Genomic DNA, 19035 nt, shown 5'->3' with positions numbered 1-19035 from the left:
GTATGTTGGGGCCAGGGGCCAGCCTCTCTCTCTAACCACACTCTCTTCATTATGTTGGGGCCAGGGGCCAGCCTCTCTCAGTCCACACCCCCTTCATTCTGCTACAGGCCCAGACTAGATAAACTCAGCAAAAAAAGAAACGTCCCTTTTTCAGGACCCTGTCTTTCAAAGATAATTTGTAAAAATCCAAATAACTTCACAGTTCTTCATTGTAAAGGGGTTAAACTCTGTTTCCCATGCTTGTTCAATGAACCATAAACAATTAATGAACATGCACCTGTGGAACGGTCATTAAGACACCGAACATCACACCTGGGGACAGGTACAGGATGGCAACAACACCTGCACAGGATCGGTACGTCCGAACATCACCCCTGCGGGACAGGTACAGGATGGCAACAACAACTGCCCGAGTTTCACTCAGAATGCACAACCCTCCATCAGTACTCAGACTGTCCACAATAGGGTGAGAGATGCTGGACTGAGGGCTTTTAGGCCTGTTGTAAGGCACAGGTCCTCACCAGACATCACTGGCAACAACGTCGCCTATGGGCACAAACCCACCGTCGCTGGACCAGACCGGACTGGCAAAAAGTGCTCTTCACTGACGAGTCGCGGTTTTGTCTCACATGGGGTGATGGTCGGACTTGTGTTTATCGTCGAAGGAATGAGCGTTACACAGAGGCCTGTATTCTGGAGCGGGATCGATTTGGAGGTGGAGGGTCCGTCATGGTCTGGGGCGGTGTGTCACAGCATCATCGGACTGAGCTTGTTGTCATTGCAGGCAATCTCAACGCTGTGCGTTACAGGGAAGACATCCTCCTCCCTCATGTGGTACCCTTCCTGCAGGCTCATCCTGACATGACCCTCCAGCATGACAATGCCACCAACCATACTGCTCGTTCTGTGCGTGATTTCCTGCAAGACAGGAATGTCAGTGTTCTGCCATGGTCAGTGAAGAGCCCGGATCTCAATCCCATTGAGCACGTCTGGGACCTGTTGGATCGGAAGGTGAGGGCTAGGGCCATTCCCCCCAGAAATGTCCGGGAACTTGCAGGAAGAGTGGGGTAACATCTCACAGCAGGAACTGGCAAATCTGGTGCAGTCCATGAGGAGGAGATGCACTGCAGTACTTAATGCAGCTGGTGGCCACACCAGATACTGACTGTTACTTTTAATTTTGACCCCCCACCCCTTTGTTCAGGGAGACATTATTCCATTTATGTTAGTCACATGTCTGTGGAACTTGTTCAGTTCATGTCTCAGTTGTTGAATCTTGTTATGTTCATACAAATATTTACACATGTTAAGTTTGCTGAATATAAACGCAGTTGACAGTGAGAGGACGTTTCTTTTCTTGCTGAGTTTATAGTTCTCCCTGTTTAGAGTGATTTGACCTCATCACTACCTGCTCTCTAATTACCCTCCATAAAGAATATTTATATTAAAGACACAATCTCAATCTCTCTGTCTATGCAGTTTATTCACCTGATCTGAATCACTCACTGAGGACATGGAGTACTTTCATAACCCTGTTCTGCCCTGTTCTGTCCTGTTCTGTACTGTCCTGTTCTGTCCTGTTCTGTTCTGTTCTGCCCTGTCCTGTTCTGTTCTGTCCTGTTCTGTTCTGTTCTGTTCTGCCCTGTTCTGTTCTGTACTGTACTGTTCTGTTCTGCCCTGTTCTGTCCTGTTCTGTTCTGTTCTGCCCTGTTCTGTCCTGTCCTGTTCTGTTCTGTTCTGCCCTGTTCTGTACTGTCCTGTTCTGTTCTGTTCTGTTCTGCCCTGTTCTGTACTGTCCTGTACTGTCCTGTTCTGTTCTGTTCTGCCCTGTTCTGTACTGCCCTGTTCTGTTCTGTCCTGTTCTGTTCTGTTCTGCCCTGTTCTGTCCTGTCCTGTTCTGTTCTGTTCTGCCCTGTTCTGTACTGCCCTGTTCTGTTCTGTTCTGTTCTGCCCTGTTCTGTACTGTCCTGTTCTGTTCTGTTCTGCCCTGTTCTGTACTGTCCTGTTCTGTTCTGTTCTGCCCTGTTCTGTTCTGTTCTGCCCTGATCTGTACTGTCCTGTTCTGTTCTGTCCTGTTCTGTTCTGTCCTGTTCTGTTCTGTTCTGTCCTGTTCTGTTCTGTTCTGTCCTGTTCTGTACTGTCCTGTTCTGTACTGTCCTGTTCTGTTCTGTCCTGATCTGAACCACTCACTGAGGACATGTAGTACTTTAATAACCCTGTTCTGTTCTGTTCTGCCCTGTTCTGTTCTGTTCTGCCCTGTTCTGTTCTGTTCTGTTCTGTTCTGTTCTGTTCTGTTCTGTTCTGTTCTGTTCTGTTCTGTTCTGCCCTGTCCTGTCCTGTCCTGTCCTGTTCTGTCCTGTCCTGATCTGAACCACTCACTGAGGACATGTAGTACTTTAATAACCCTGTTCTGTTCTGTTCTGTTCTGTCCTGATCTGTCCTGTTCTGTCCTGTCCTGTCCTGTTCTGTTCTGTACTGTCCTGTTCTGTTCTGTTCTGTTCTGTTCTGTTCTGTCCTGTTCTGTCCTGTCCTGATCTGAACCACTCACTGAGGACATGTAGTACTTTAATAACCCTGTTCTGTTCTGTTCTGTCCTGATCTGTCCTGTTCTGTCCTGTCCTGTTCTGTTCTGTTCTGTTCTGTTCTGCCCTGTTCTGTTCTGTACTGTCCTGTCCTGTCCTGTTCTGTTCTGTTCTGTTCTGCCCTGTTCTGTTCTGTACTGTCCTGTTCTGTTCTGTTCTGTTCTGTTCTGTTCTGCCCTGTTCTGTCCTGTCCTGTCCTGTCCTGTTCTGTCCTGTTCTGTTCTGTCCTGATCTGAACCACTCACTGAGGACATGTAGTACTTTAATAACCCTGTTCTGTTCTGTTCTGTCCTGTTCTGTTCTGTCCTGATCTGTCCTGTTCTGTCCTGTCCTGATCTGTCCTGGTCTGTCCTGATCTGTCCTGTCCTGTTCTGGGTTGGTTTCACGGTATGGGTTCATCAAGGAGTCAGTGTACAGTTCCCCAGCCAGTCTCAATGTGTTATGGCCATCAGGCCTGCTCTAGGGTTCTGTGTACACAGTGAGCTACAACAGCTACCTCAGGGATCATTATAGAGACTAAATGTTGCTTCTTCAGACAACTGGACAGGGAGTTCAGCTCTGCTGCTCTCTGGCTCTTTCAAAACAAACTGCATTGGCTTATCCCCCGGGTCACATGTTTCTCGGGGGGAGCTTTGAAAAGCTTACAGTGTGTGTGTCCTGGACAAGGCATGCTAGTAGCTAGCTAGGTCCCTGGAATCTTCATTAGAGGGGGGCAGCGTACTAGCACATTCAGCCCCAGGTGAGCTCTTCTCTGGGTTTGTCTGTCTGGCACGTCCCTATTGAAGAAAGAGGGGGAAAGGGGAGACCTAGACAGAATGCCTTCAACTGAAATGTATCTTCCTCATTTAACCCAACCCCTCTGAATCAGAGAGGGGGGCTGCCTTAATGGACATCCACGTCATCGGCACCCAGGGAGGGAGGAGGGAGGATGGAGCTGAGCGGAGGGGTGTGTGGTTGTCTAGAGACGGGGATAAGTGATGAGGCAGGCGTGCACACACAAATATAGATCCACACAGATATAGATCCACACAGATATAGATCCACACAGATATAGATCCACAGAGATATAGATCCACACAGACAAATATAGATCCACACAGATATAGATCCACACAAACAGATATAGATACACAGAGATAGACATAGATTCACACAGATATAGATCCACACAGATATAGATCCAGACAGATATATATTCACAAAGATATAGATCCACACAGATATAGATTCACACAGACAGATATAGATTCACACAGACAGATAGAGATCCACACAGACATATATAGATCCAGACAGACAGATATAGATCCAGACAGACAGATATAGATCCACGCAGACAGATATAGATCCAGACAGACAGATATAGATCCACACAGACAGATATAGATCCACACAGATATAGATCCACACAGACAGATATAGATCCACACAGACATATATAGATCCAGACAGAAATAGATCCACATAGACAGATATAGATCCAGACAGCTATAGATCCAGACAGATATAGATCCACACAGATATAGATCCAGACAGATATAGATCCACACAGACAGATATAGATCCACACAGACAGATATAGATCCAGACAGATATACAGATATAGATCCACACAGATATAGATCCAGACAGCTATAGATCCACACAGACAGATATAGATCCAGACAGATATAGATCCAGACAGATATAGATCCACACAGATATAGATCCAGACAGATATAGATCCACACAGACAGATATAGATCCAGACAGACATTTCTAGATCCAGACAGACAGATATAGATCCACACAGATATAGATCCAGACAGATATAGATCCAGACAGATATAGATCCAGCCAGGCGGTCAGCCTGAAGGGCTGGTAGTAGTGGTTCTGTGATCTCACCAGAGCGGAGCCAACCACCTCTACATTGCTACATCTCTCCACAGACATGGCTCCCTCCCTCCCTCCATCCCTCTCTCTCCCCCTCCCTCCCTCCCTCCCTCCCTGGAGGAGAGGGCTGTCAGAAAGATGGATGTGGCCCTGCTGGGGATGGGGCAGGCTGGGATGACCCCCTGTCTCTACTCCTCCTCTCAACCCTCTCAACCAGGACCAGCCCACAGAGAGGGGAACGGCTTCAGCATACTGTAGTCCGTCTGTCCGTCCGCATGTGTGTGTGTGTGTGTGTGTGTGTGTGTGTGTGTGTGTGTGTGTGTGTGTGTGTGTGTGTGTGTGTGTGTGTGTGTCTAGTTGGGACTGGTTCCAGTATGTATGTGTCTGTTGAAACCATTGACCCTCAGATCTGCTGCTATTACAACTCCTCTGTAGCTTCCTGATCGAACCGTGACCCACCGCAACCACACACACACACACGGATATACACACACACGGATATACACACACACGGATAAACACACGCACGGATAAACACACACACGGATATACACACACACGGATAAACACACACACGGATATACACACACACGGATATACACACACACGGATAAACACACACATCACACAGACACATACACGTACACACACATATGCAAGTGCACACACATACACAGAGTGCTACAGACCCGCGCACACACACACACACACACACACACACACACACACACACACACAAACTGACCCAAGTGAGGACCCAGGAATCTTCCCCCAAAAGATGTATGTCTCTTAGCTCTCGCTGACTGACTGACGTTGAGGCCAAAGAAAGACAAGGACAGGACAGACAGGAGGTATGATGTCCTATCAGGCTCTGAGAGACTGGCTCTGCTTCCCAAAGAAAGACAAGGACAGGACAGAGAGGAGGTATGATGTCCTATCAGGCTCTGAGAGACTGGCTCTGCTTCCCAAAGAAAGACAAGGACAGGACAGAGAGGAGGTATGATGTCCTATCAGGCTCTGAGAGACTGGCTCTGCTTCCCAAAGAAAGACAAGGACAGGATAGACAGGAGGTATGATGTCCTATCAGGCTCTGAGAGACTGGCTCTGCTTCCCAAAGAAAGACAAGGACAGGACAGAGAGGAGGTATGATGTCCTATCAGGCTCTGAGAGACTGGCTCTGCTTCCCAAAGAAAGACAAGGACAGGACAGAGAGGAGGTATGATGTCCTATCAGGCTCTGAGAGACTGGCTCTGCTTCCCAAATGGCACACTATTTCCCTACATGGTGCACTACTCTTGAGCCCCATGAGCCCTGGTCAAACGAAGTGCACTAAATAAGGACTAGGGTGCCATTTGAGATACAGATGGAGAGTAAGAGCAGATTCATTTGAGGTCACATTGTTTCAGCATGATAAATGATCCATGTAATCTCATCCACCCCCAAACAGCACAACCTCCCTCTCTCCTCCTCAGCCATGTAATACTGCTGAGACACAACCTCCCTCTCTCCTCCTCAGCCATGTAATACTGCTGAGACACAACCTCCCTCTCTCCTCCTCAGCCATACTGAGACACAACCTCCCTCTCTCCTCCTCAGCCATACTGAGACACAACCTCCCTCTCTCCTCCTCAGCCATGTAATACTGCTGAGACACAACCTCCCTCTCTGCTCCTCAGCCATGTAATACTGCTGAGACACAACCTCCCTCTCTCCTCCTCAGCCATGTAATACTGCTGAGACACAACCTCCCTCTCTCCTCCTCAGCCATGTAATACTGCTGAGACACAACCTCCCTCTCCCCTCCTCAGCCATGTAATACTGCTGAGACACAACCTCCCTCTCTGCTCCTCAGCCATGTAATACTGCTGAGACACAACCTCCCTCTCTGCTCTTCAGCCATACTGAGACACAACCTCCCTCTCTCCACCTCAGCCATGTAATACTGCTGAGACACAACCTCCCTCTCTGCTCCTCAGCCATACTGAGACACAACCTCCCTCTCTCCTCCTCAGCCATACTGAGACACAACCTCCCTCTCTCCTCCTCAGCCATACTGAGACACAACCTCCCTCTCTCCTCCTCAGCCATGTAATACTGCTGAGACACAACCTCCCTCTCTGCTCCTCAGCCATGTAATACTGCTGAGACACAACCTCCCTCTCTCCTCCTCAGCCATGTAATACTGCTGAGACACAACCTCCCTCTCTCCTCCTCAGCCATGTAATACTGCTGAGACACAACCTCCCTCTCCCCTCCTCAGCCATGTAATACTGCTGAGACACAACCTCCCTCTCTGCTCCTCAGCCATGTAATACTGCTGAGACACAACCTCCCTCTCTGCTCTTCAGCCATACTGAGACACAACCTCCCTCTCTCCTCCTCAGCCATGTAATACTGCTGAGACACAACCTCCCTCTCTCCTCCTCAGCCATACTGAGACACAACCTCCCTCTCTCCTCCTCAGCCATGTAATACTGCTGAGACACAACCTCCCTCTCTCCTCCTCAGCCATGTAATACTGCTGAGACACAACCTCCCTCTCTCCTCCTCAGCCATGTAATACTGCTGAGACACAACCTCCCTCTCTCCTCCTCAGCCATACTGAGACACAACCTCCCTCTCTCCTCCTCAGCCATACTGAGACACAACCTCCTTCTCTCCTCCTCAGCCATGTAATACTGCTGAGACACAACCTCCCTCTCTCCTCCTCAGCCATACTGAGACACAACCTCCCTCTCTCCTCCTCAGCCATGTAATACTGCTGAGACACAACCTCCCTCTCTCCTCCTCAGCCATACTGAGACACAACCTCCCTCTCTCCTCCTCAGCCATACTGAGACACAACCTCCCTCTCTCCTCCTCAGCCATACTGAGACACAACCTCCCTCTCTCCTCCTCAGCCATGTAATACTGCTGAGACGCAACCTCCCTCTCCCCTCCTCAGCCATACTGAGACACAACCTCCCTCTCCCCTCCTCAGCCATGTAATACTGCTGAGACACAACCTCCCTCTCTCCTCCTCAGCCATACTGAGACACAACATCCCTCTCTCCTCCTCAGCCATACTGAGACACAACCTCCCTCTCTCCTCCTCAGCCATGTAATACTGCTGAGACACAACCTCCCTCTCTCCTCCTCAGCCATGTAATACTGCTGAGACACAACCTCCCTCTCCCCTCCTCAGCCATGTAATACTGCTGAGACACAACCTCCCTCTCTCCTCCTCAGCCATGTAATACTGCTGAGACACAACCTCCCTCTCTCCTCCTCAGCCATACTGAGACACAACCTCCCTCTCTCCTCCTCAGCCATGTAATACTGCTGAGACACAACCTCCCTCTCCCCTCCTCAGCCATGTAATACTGCTGAGACACAACCTCCCTCTCTCCTCCTCAGCCATACTGAGACACAACCTCCCTCTCTGCTCCTCAGCCATGTAATACTGCTGAGACACAACCTCCCTCTCCCCTCCTCAGCCATGTAATACTGCTGAGACACAACCTCCCTCTCTCCTCCTCAGCCATACTGAGACACAACCTCCCTCTCTCCTCCTCAGCCATGTAATACTGCTGAGACACAACCTCCCTCTCTGCTCCTCAGCCATGTAATACTGCTGAGACACAACCTCCCTCTCTCCTCCTCAGCCATGTAATACTGCTGAGACACAACCTCCCTCTCTGCTCCTCAGCCATACTGAGACACAACCTCCCTCTCTCCTCCTCAGCCATGTAATACTGCTGAGACACAACCTCCCTCTCTGCTCCTCAGCCATACTGAGACACAACCTCCCTCTCCCCTCCTCAGCCATGTAATACTGCTGAGACACAACCTCCCTCTCTCCTCCTCAGCCATACTGAGACACAACCTCCCTCTCCCCTCCTCAGCCATGTATTACTGCTGAGACACAACCTCCCTCTCTCATCCTCAGCCATGTAATACTGCTGAGACACAACCTCCCTCTCTCCTCCTCAGCCATACTGAGACACAACCTCCCTCTCTCCTCCTCAGCCATACTGAGACACAACGTCCCTCTCCCCTCCTCAGCCATGTAATACTGCTGAGCCGGACTTTCTCTGTGAAACCTGACATGAACACACAAACACAAACCCTTTCTCCATCTCCTCATGGAGGCGCTGGTCGGTCTCATGTTCTGCTGCAGGGTCACAGAAGAACCATTCTGGGTTGGTGTTCTGGCTGGTTGATGGATGGTTGATCACATAAGAACCATTCTGGGTTGGTATTTTGGCTGGTTGATGGATGGTTGATCACAGAAGAACCATTCTGGGTTGGTATTCTGGCTGGTTGATGGATGGTTGATCACAGAAGAACCATTCTGGGTTGGTATTCTGGCTGGTTGATGGATGGTTGATCACAGAAGAACCATTCTGGGTTGGTATTCTGGCTGGTTGATGGATGGTTGATCACAGAAGAACCATTCTGGGTTGGTATTCTGGCTGGATTGATGACTAAGTGATGATGGTTGATTAGAGTGAACTCTGGAGTTATCAGACACAGGACATCTGAAATGTATTCTCCAGGACAATGGGGAGAAATCATTTTCCTCTGGTCTTTTTGACGCCTGGAGAAGGCTCAAACAACATGGTCTCATACTGCCATCTAGTGGCAGTCAGGAAAAGCAGGTCATGTGTAGCAGTAGAGGTGAATCAATAGACTTGTGAATCATAAGTTGATATTCAATAGATTTGTGAATCAATAGAGTTGAGATTCAATACAGTTGTGAATCAATAGAGTTGAGATTCAATAGAGTTGTGAATCAATAGAGTTGTGACTCAATTGAGTTGTGAATCAATAGAGTTGAGATTCAATAGAGTTGTGAATCAATAGAGTTGAGATTCAATAGAGTTGTGAATCAATAGAGTTGTGACTCAATTGAGTTGTGAATCAATAGAGTTGAGATTCAATAGAGTTGTGAATCAATAGAGTTGTGATTCAATAGAGTTGTGAATCAATTGAGTTGTGAATCAATAGAGTTGAGATTCAATTGAGTTGTGAATCAATAGAGTTGTGATTCAATAGAGTTGTGAATCAATTGAGTTGTGAATCAATAGAGTTGAGATTCAATTGAGTTGTGAATCAATAGAGTTGTGAATCAATAGAGTTGTGAATCAATAGAGTTGTGACTCAATTGAGTTGTGAATCAATAGAGTTGAGATTCAATTGAGTTGTGAATCAATAGAGTTGTGAATCAATAGAGTTGTGAATCAATAGAGTTGTGATTCAATAGAGTTGTGATTCAATAGAGTTGTGAATCAATAGAGTTGAGATTCAATAGAGTTGTGAATCAATAGAGTTGTGATTCAATAGAGTTGTGATTCAATAGAGTTGTGAATCAATAGAGTTGAGATTCAATAGAGTTGTGAATCAATAGAGTTGAGATTCAATAGAGTTGTGAATCAATAGAGTTGTGAATCAATAGAGTTGTGATTCAATAGAGTTGTGAATCAATAGAGTTGTGAATCAATAGAGTTGTGATTCAATAGAGTTGTGAATCAATAGAGTTGAGATTCAATAGAGTTGTGAATCAATAGAGTTGTGACTCAATAGAGTTGTGAATCAATAGAGTTGTGAATCAATAGAGTTGTGAATCAATAGAGTTGTGACTCAATAGAGTTGTGAATCAATAGAGTTGAGATTCAATAGAGTTGTGAATCAATAGAGTTGTGAATCAATAGAGTTGTGATTCAATAGAGTTGTGAATCAACAGAAAAGATTCACTACGACAGCACATTCACTGCGTATCCTGAGTGAAACTCAGTTGTCTGTCCAATACAGTTATGCCAAGAGGTGATTCTCCTTCAGTCACACTCTTTGTACATCCTTGAAACTTCCATAAGAGGAACAAGTTGACCAACAAAACCATCCTCCCTTTTAGTCATCTCTGACATGCCTTCCTCTGGAGGACGTTGGCCTTTCGTTCCTTCACATCCAGCATGTCCCACTCCCCCTCCCCCCCCACACACACACACACACATATCAGACAAAATTATGAAAGAAAATAATTGTACTTTTGAATTCCGTAAAGTCAGTGTGGAAGAGGTGAACATATTATTGTTGTCTATCAACAATGACAAGCCACTGGATGGAAAATTACTGAGGATACCAGCAGACGACATTGTCACTCCTATTTGCCACATCTTCAATTTAAGCGTCTTCAATTTAAGCGTGTGCCCTCAAGCCTGGAGGGAAGCTAAAGACATTCTGCTACCTAAGAATAGTAAAGCTCCCTTTACCACCTCAAATAGCCAACCAATCAGCCGGTTACAAACCCTGAGTAAAGTTCTGGAAAAAATTGTGTTTGACCAGATACAATGTGATTTACTATAAACAAATTGACAACAGAATTTTAGCATGCTTATAAGGAAGGAGACTCAACAAGCACAGCACTTACACAAATGACTGATGATTAGCTGAGAGACATTGATGATAAAATTATTGTGGGAGCTGTCTTGTTAGACTTCAGTGCAGCTTTGGACATTATTGATCATAGTCTGCTACTGGAAAACCGTGTGTGTTATGGCTTTACACCCCCTGATATAATGTGGATAAAGAGTTAGCTGTCTAACAGAACACAGAGGGTCTTTAATGGAAGCCTTTCAAATATAATCCAGTTAGAATCCGGAATTCCCCAGGGTAGCTGTTTAGGCCCATTGCTTTTTAAAATTTTTACTAACAACATGCCACTGGCTTTGAGCAAAGCCAGAGTTTCTATGTATGCGGATGACTCAACACTATACACGTCAGCTACTACAGCGACTGAAATGACTGCAACACTCAACAAAGAGCTGCAGTTATTTTCAGAGTGGGTGGCAAGGAATAAGTTAGCCCTAAATAATTCTAAAACTAAAAGCATTGTATTTGGAACAAATCACTCACTCAACCCTAAACCTCAACTAAATCTTGTGATAAATAATGTGGAAATTGAGCAAGTTGAGGTGACTAAACTGCTTACAGTAACCCTGGGTTGTAAACTGTCATGGTCAAAACATATTGATGCAGTAGTAGCTAAGATGGGGAGAAGTCTGTCTATAATAAAGCCATACTCTGCCTTCTTAACAACACTATCAACAAGGCAGGTCCTACAGGCCCTAGTTTTGTTGTACCTTGACTATTGTTCAGTCGTGTGGTCAGGTGCCACAAAAAAGGACTTAGGAAAATTGCATTTGGCTCAGAACAGGGCAGCACGGCTGGCCCTTGGATGTACACAGAGAGCTAATATTAATAATATGCATGTCAATCTCTCCTTGCTCAAAGTGGAGGAGGGATTGACTTCATCACTACTTTTATTTATGAGAGGTATTGACATGTTGAATGCACCAAGCTGTCTGTCTAAACTACTGGCACACAGCTCGGACACCCATACATACCCCACAAGACAAGCCACAAGAGGTCTCTTCACAGTCCCCAAGTCCAGAACAGACCATGGGAGGCGCACAGTACTACATAGAGTCATGACTACATGGAACTCTATTCCACAGTACTACATAGAGCCATGACTACATGGAACTCTATTCCACAGTACTACATAGAGCCATGACTACATGGAACTCTATTCCACATCAGGGAACTGACGCAGCAGTAAAATTAGATTTAAAAAACAGATTAAAAAACAACTTATGGAACAGCGGGGACTGTGAAGCAACACAAACATTGGCACAGACACACAGACACAGACACACACTCACGATAACATACACACTATATATACACATGGTGGAGTAGGGGCCTGAGGGAACACAGTGTGTTGTGAAATCTGAATGTATTGTAATGTATTACAGTTGTATAAACTGCCTTCATTTTGCTGGACCCCAGGAAGAGTAGCTGCTGCTTTGGCAGCTAATGGGGATCCATAATAAACCCCAGGAAGAGTAGCTGCTGCTTTGGCAGCTAATGGGGATCCATAATAAACCCCAGGAAGAGTAGCTGCTGCTCTGGCAGCTAATGGGGATCCATAATAAACCCCAGGAAGAGTAGCTGCTGCTCTGGCAGCTAATGGGGATCCATAATAAACCCCAGGAAGAGTAGCTGCTGCACTGGCAGCTAATGGGGATCCATAATAAACCCCAGGAAGAGTAGCTGCTGCACTGGCAGCTAATGGGGATCCATAATAAACCCCAGGAAGAGTAGCTGCTGCTTTGGCAGCTAATGGGGATCCATAATAAACCCCAGGAAGAGTAGCTGCTGCTCTGGCAGCTAATGGGGATCCATAATAAACCCCAGGAAGAGTAGCTGCTGCATTGGCAGCATCTAATGGGGATCCATAATAAATACACACAGCCTCCACCCGCCCCATACCTTCTTCTGCAGGACGTTGACCTTGCGCTCCTTGACCTCCAGCATGTCCTTGAGGTCGTGTACCTCTCTGCTGAGCGTCCCCTTCTCCTCAGACGTCTCCTGGATCTGGTTCGACTTCTTATTCAGCTGGGAGTCTTTCTCTTCCAGACGCAGACGCAGAGCATCCACCTGATGCGCACACGCACACACACACACACACACAGACACAGACACAGACACAGACACAGACACACACACACAGTGTTAGATTAGAGATGGATCTGGTTAGACAATTTATTCAGCTGGGAATCTCTCTCTTCCCGACGAAGAGCATCCACCTGACACACACATAATTGACATTATCACAAATTAAATCAAAAGGCAAATCAATGTAATACTTACAGTCCAGTCAACTTGTAAATACACTGGAATAAGCATATCAGAATAGCTGATCTCGGATATCTTGTTATGATTTAACATATCAAACTGATCCTAAATCAGCACTTGTACAGTCGTGGCCAAAAGTTTTGAGAATGACACAAATATTAATTTCCACAAAGTTTGCTGCTTCAGTGTCTTTAGATATTTCTGTCAGATGTTACTATGGAATACTGAAGTATAATTACAAGCATTTCATAAGTGTCAAAGGCTTTTATTGACAATTACATGAAGTTGATGCAAAGAGTCAATATTTGCAGTGTTGACCCTTCTTTTTCAAGGCCTCTGCAATCCATCCTGGCATGCTGTCAATTAACTTCTGGGCCACATCCTGACTGATGGCAGCCCATTCTTGCATAATCAATGCTTGGAGTTTGTCAGAATTTGTGGGGTTTTGTTTGTCCACCCGCCTCTTGAGGATTGACCACAAGTTCTCAATGGGATTAAGGTCTGGGGAGTTTCCTGGCCATGGACTCAAAATATCGATGTTTTGTTCCCCAACCCCACACGTGATTGGTCTCAGGATGCTTTACTGTTGGCATGACACAGGACTGATGGTAGCGCTCACCTTGTCTTCTCCAAACAAGTTTTTTTCCGGATGCCCCAAACAATCGGAAAGGGGATTCATCAGAGAAAATGACTTTACCCCAGTCCTCAGCAGTCCAATCCCTGTACCTTTTGCAGAATATCAGTCTGTCCCTGATGTTTTTCCTGGAGAGAAGTGGCTTCTTTGCTGCCCTTCTTGACACCAGGCCACCCTCCAACAGTCTTTGCTTCACTGTGCGTGCAGATGCACTCCCAGCTGCCTGCTGCCATTCCTGAACAAGCTCTGTACTGATGGTGCCCCGATCCCGCAGCTGAATCAACTTTCTTGGGCGCCCTGAAGCCTTCTTCACAACAATTGAACAGCTCTCCTTGAAGTTCTTGATGATCCAATAAATGGTTGATTTAGGTGCAATCTCCTGGCAGCCATATCCTTGCCTGTGAAGCCCTTTTTATGCAAAGCAATGATGATGGCACGTGTTTCCTTGCAGGTAACCATGGTTGACAGAGGAAGAACAATGATTCCAAGCACCACCCTCCTTTTGAAGCTTCCAGTCTGTTATTCAAACTCAATCAGCATGACAGAGTGATCTCCAGCCTTGTCCTTGTCAACACTCACACCTGTGTTAACAAGAGAATCACTGACATGATGTCAGCTGGGACTTTTGTGGCAGGGCTGAAATCCAGTGGAAATGTTTTTGGGGGGATTCAGTCAATTTGCATGGCAATTAATTGCAATTCATCTGATCACTCTTCATAACATTCTGGAGTATATGCAAATTGCCATCTTACAAACTGAGGCAGCAGACTTTGTGAAAATTAATATTTGTGTCATTCTCAAAACTTTTGGCCACGACTGTAGTCCTACTCTGAGATGCTTAGTAACTACGGGTCCAGTTCAGCTGTAAACTGTAAACTATGACACAGTAGTGGCACCAAGAGACCATCTCCACAATAGCCCTGGTAGAGTTAACACTGAACAACACACCTCTGTCTGAATGATAGTAGAGCGCTGTCAGTAGAGTTAACACTGAACAACACACCTCTGTCTGAATGATAGTAGAGCCCTGTCAGTAGAGTTAACACTGAACAACATACCTCTGAATGATAGTAGAGCCCTGTCAGTAGAGTTAACACTGAACAACATACCTCTGTCTGAATGATAGTAGAGCCCTGTCAGTAGAGTTAACACTGAACAACATACCTCTGAATGATAGTAGAGCCCTGTCAGTAGAGTTAACACTGAACAACATACCTCTGAATGATAGTAGAGCCCTGTCAGTAGAGTTAACACTGAACAACATACCTCTATCTGAATGATAGTAGAGCCCTGTCAGTAGAGTTAACACTGAACAACACACCTCTGTCTGAATGATAGTAGAGCCCTGTCAGTAGAGTTAACACTGAACAACATACCTCTGAATGACAGTAGAGCCCTGTCAGTAGAGTTAACACTGAACAACATACCTCTGAATGGCAGTAGAGCCCTGTCAGTAGAGTTAACACTGAACAACATACCTCTGAATGATAGTAGAGCCCTGTCAGTAGAGTTAACACTGAACAACATACCTCTGAATGATAGTAGAGCCCTGTCAGTAGAGTTAACACTGAACAACATACCTCTGAATGATAGTAGAGCCCTGTCAGTAGAGTTAACACTGAACAACATACCTCTGAATGGCAGTAGAGCCCTGTCAGTAGAGTTAACACTGAACAACATACCTCTGAATGATAGTAGAGCCCTGTCAGTAGAGTTAACACTGAACAACACACCTCTGTCTGAATGATAGTAGAGCGCTGTCAGTAGAGTTAACACTGAACAACACACCTCTGTCTGAATGATAGTAGAGCCCTGTCAGTAGAGTTAACACTGAACAACATACCTCTGAATGATAGTAGAGCCCTGTCAGTAGAGTTAACACTGAACAACATACCTCTGAATGATAGTAGAGCCCTGTCAGTAGAGTTAACACTGAACAACACACCTCTGTCTGAATGATAGTAGAGCGCTGTCAGTAGAGTTAACACTGAACAACACACCTCTGTCTGAATGATAGTAGAGCCCTGTCAGTAGAGTTAACACTGAACAACATACCTCTGAATGATAGTAGAGCGCTGTCAGTAGAGTTAACACTGAACAACATACCTCTGAATGATAGTAGAGCCCTGTCAGTAGAGTTAACACTGAACAACATACCTCTGAATGATAGTAGAGCCCTGTCAGTAGAGTTAACACTGAACAACATACCTCTGAATGATAGTAGAGCCCTGTCAGTAGAGTTAACACTGAACAACATACCTCTGAATGATAGTAGAGCCCTGTCAGTAGAGTTAACACTGAACAACACACCTCTGTCTGAATGATAGTAGAGCGCTGTCAGTAGAGTTAACACTGAACAACACACCTCTGTCTGAATGATAGTAGAGCCCTGTCAGTAGAGTTAACACTGAACAACATACCTCTGAATGATAGTAGAGCCCTGTCAGTAGAGTTAACACTGAACAACATACCTCTGAATGATAGTAGAGCCCTGTCAGTAGAGTTAACACTGAACAACACACCTCTGTCTGAATGATAGTAGAGCGCTGTCAGTAGAGTTAACACTGAACAACACACCTCTGTCTGAATGATAGTAGAGCCCTGTCAGTAGAGTTAACACTGAACAACATACCTCTGAATGATAGTAGAGCGCTGTCAGTAGAGTTAACACTGAACAACATACCTCTGAATGATAGTAGAGCCCTGTCAGTAGAGTTAACACTGAACAACATACCTCTGAATGACAGTAGAGCCCTGTCAGTAGAGTTAACACTGAACAACATACCTCTGAATGGCAGTAGAGCCCTGTCAGTAGAGTTAACACTGAACAACATACCTCTGAATGATAGTAGAGCCCTGTCAGTAGAATTAACACTGAACAACATACCTCTGAATGGTAGTAGAGCCCTGTCAGTAGAGTTAACACTGAACAACATACCTCTGAATGATAGTAGAGCCCTGTCAGTAGAGTTAACACTGAACAACATACCTCTGAATGATAGTAGAGCGCTGTCAGTAGAGTTAACACTGAACAACACACCTCTGTCTGAATGATAGTAGAGCCCTGTCAGTAGAGTTAACACTGAACAACATACCTCTGCCTGAATGATAGTAGAGCCCTGTCAGTAGAGTTAACACTGAACAACATACCTCTGAATGGCAGTAGAGCCCAGTCAGTAGAGTTAACACTGAACAACATACCTCTGAATGATAGTAGAGCCCTGTCAGTAGAGTTAACACTGAACAACACACCTCTGTCTGAATGATAGTAGAGCCCTGTCAGTAGAGTTAACACTGAACAACATACCTCTGAATGACAGTAGAGCCCTGTCAGTAGAGTTAACACTGAACAACATACCTCTGCCTGAATGATAGTAGAGCCCTGTCAGTAGAGTTAACACTGAACAACATACCTCTGAATGGCAGTAGAGCCCAGTCAGTAGAGTTAACACTGAACAACATACCTCTGAATGATAGTAGAGCCCTGTCAGTAGAGTTAACACTGAACAACATACCTCTGAATGATAGTAGAGCGCTGTCAGTAGAGTTAACACTGAACAACATACCTCTGTCTGAATGATAGTAGAGCCCTGTCAGTAGAGTTAACACTGAACAACATACCTCTGAATGATAGTAGAGCCCTGTCAGTAGAGTTAACACTGAACAACATACCTCTGAATGATAGTAGAGCGCTGTCAGTAGAGTTAACACTGAACAACACACCTCTGTCTGAATGATAGTAGAGCCCTGTCAGTAGAGTTAACACTGAACAACATACCTCTGCCTGAATGATAGTAGAGCCCTGTCAGTAGAGTTAACACTGAACAACATACCTCTGAATGGCAGTAGAGCCCAGTCAGTAGAGTTAACACTGAACAACATACCTCTGAATGATAGTAGAGCCCTGTCAGTAGAGTTAACACTGAACAACACACCTCTGTCTGAATGATAGTAGAGCCCTGTCAGTAGAGTTAACACTGAACAACATACCTCTGAATGACAGTAGAGCCCTGTCAGTAGAGTTAACACTGAACAACATACCTCTGCCTGAATGATAGTAGAGCCCTGTCAGTAGAGTTAACACTGAACAACATACCTCTGAATGGCAGTAGAGCCCAGTCAGTAGAGTTAACACTGAACAACATACCTCTGAATGATAGTAGAGCCCTGTCAGTAGAGTTAACACTGAACAACATACCTCTGAATGATAGTAGAGCGCTGTCAGTAGAGTTAACACTGAACAACATACCTCTGTCTGAATGATAGTAGAGCCCTGTCAGTAGAGTTAACACTGAACAACATACCTCTGAATGATAGTAGAGCCCTGTCAGTAGAGTTAACACTGAACAACATACCTCTGAATGATAGTAGAGCCCTGTCAGTAGAGTTAACACTGAACAACACACCTCTGTCTGAATGATAGTAGAGCCCTGTCAGTAGAGTTAACACTGAACAACACACCTCTGTCTGAATGATAGTAGAGCGCTGTTCCTTAGCGGTCAGTGACTCCTTGAGGACCTCGATGTGCTGTTTGCTGTCTGAGAACTGGTTGGTGAGAGTCTCCAGCTTGGTCCTCATCCCCATCAGCTCTGTCTCCTTCCTGCTGAGGTCCTGCTTTACCTGGTCAATCTGAGCACAGAGATAGAATCAATCAGCCCTCTAGGTTAGTATTGAGTATCTTCAGTCATACATGATCAGCCCTATAGGTTAGTATTGAGTATCTTCATTCATACACGATCAGCCCTCTAGGTTAGCATTGAGTATCTCCATTCATACATGATCAGCCCTATAGGTTAGTATTGAGTATCTTCAGTCATACATGATCAGCCCTCTAGGTTAGTATTGAGTATCTCCATTCATACATGATCAGCCCTATAGGTTAGTATTGAGTATCTTCAGTCATACATGATCAGCCCTCTAGGTTAGTATTGAGTATCTTCAGTCATACATGATCAGCCCTCTAGGTTACTATTGAGTATCTTCAGTCATACATGATCAGCCCTCTAGGTTAGTATTGAGTATCTTCAGTCATACATGATCAGCCCTCTAGGTTAGTATTGAGTATCTCCATTCATACATGATCAGCCCTTTGGTTAGTATTGAGTATCTTCAGTCATACATGATCAGCCCTCTAGGTTACTATTGAGTATCTTCAGTCATACATGATCAGCCCTCTAGGTTAGCATTGAGTATCTTCAGTCATACATGATCAGCCCTCTAGGTTAGTATTGAGTATCTTCAGTCATACATGATCAGCCCTCTAGGTTA

The 19035-nt window shown here is 45.4% G+C and overlaps 1 protein-coding gene across 7 annotated transcripts in view; it reads right to left on the bottom strand.

Moving 5' to 3' along the window:
- Positions 1-19035, bottom strand: part of LOC110517131 (ELKS/Rab6-interacting/CAST family member 1) — a 278426-nt gene that overhangs the window by 153795 nt on the left and 105596 nt on the right. For all 7 annotated transcript variants that reach the window (XM_036945331.1, XM_036945335.1, XM_036945332.1 and 4 more), the window contains 2 exons: positions 18229-18396; positions 12768-12935 (listed from right to left, as the gene is read on the bottom strand). In XM_036945331.1, the coding sequence (XP_036801226.1) occupies positions 12768-12935; positions 18229-18396 (336 nt within the window). The remainder of the gene's footprint in view (positions 1-12767; positions 12936-18228; positions 18397-19035) is intronic.

This window comes from Oncorhynchus mykiss, chromosome 15, assembly GCF_013265735.2.
Source record: "Oncorhynchus mykiss isolate Arlee chromosome 15, USDA_OmykA_1.1, whole genome shotgun sequence".
Classification (NCBI taxonomy): Eukaryota; Metazoa; Chordata; class Actinopteri; order Salmoniformes; family Salmonidae; genus Oncorhynchus; species Oncorhynchus mykiss.
Note: the sequence above shows the minus strand (reverse complement) of the source record. Positions and strands in the feature narration are given on the sequence as shown.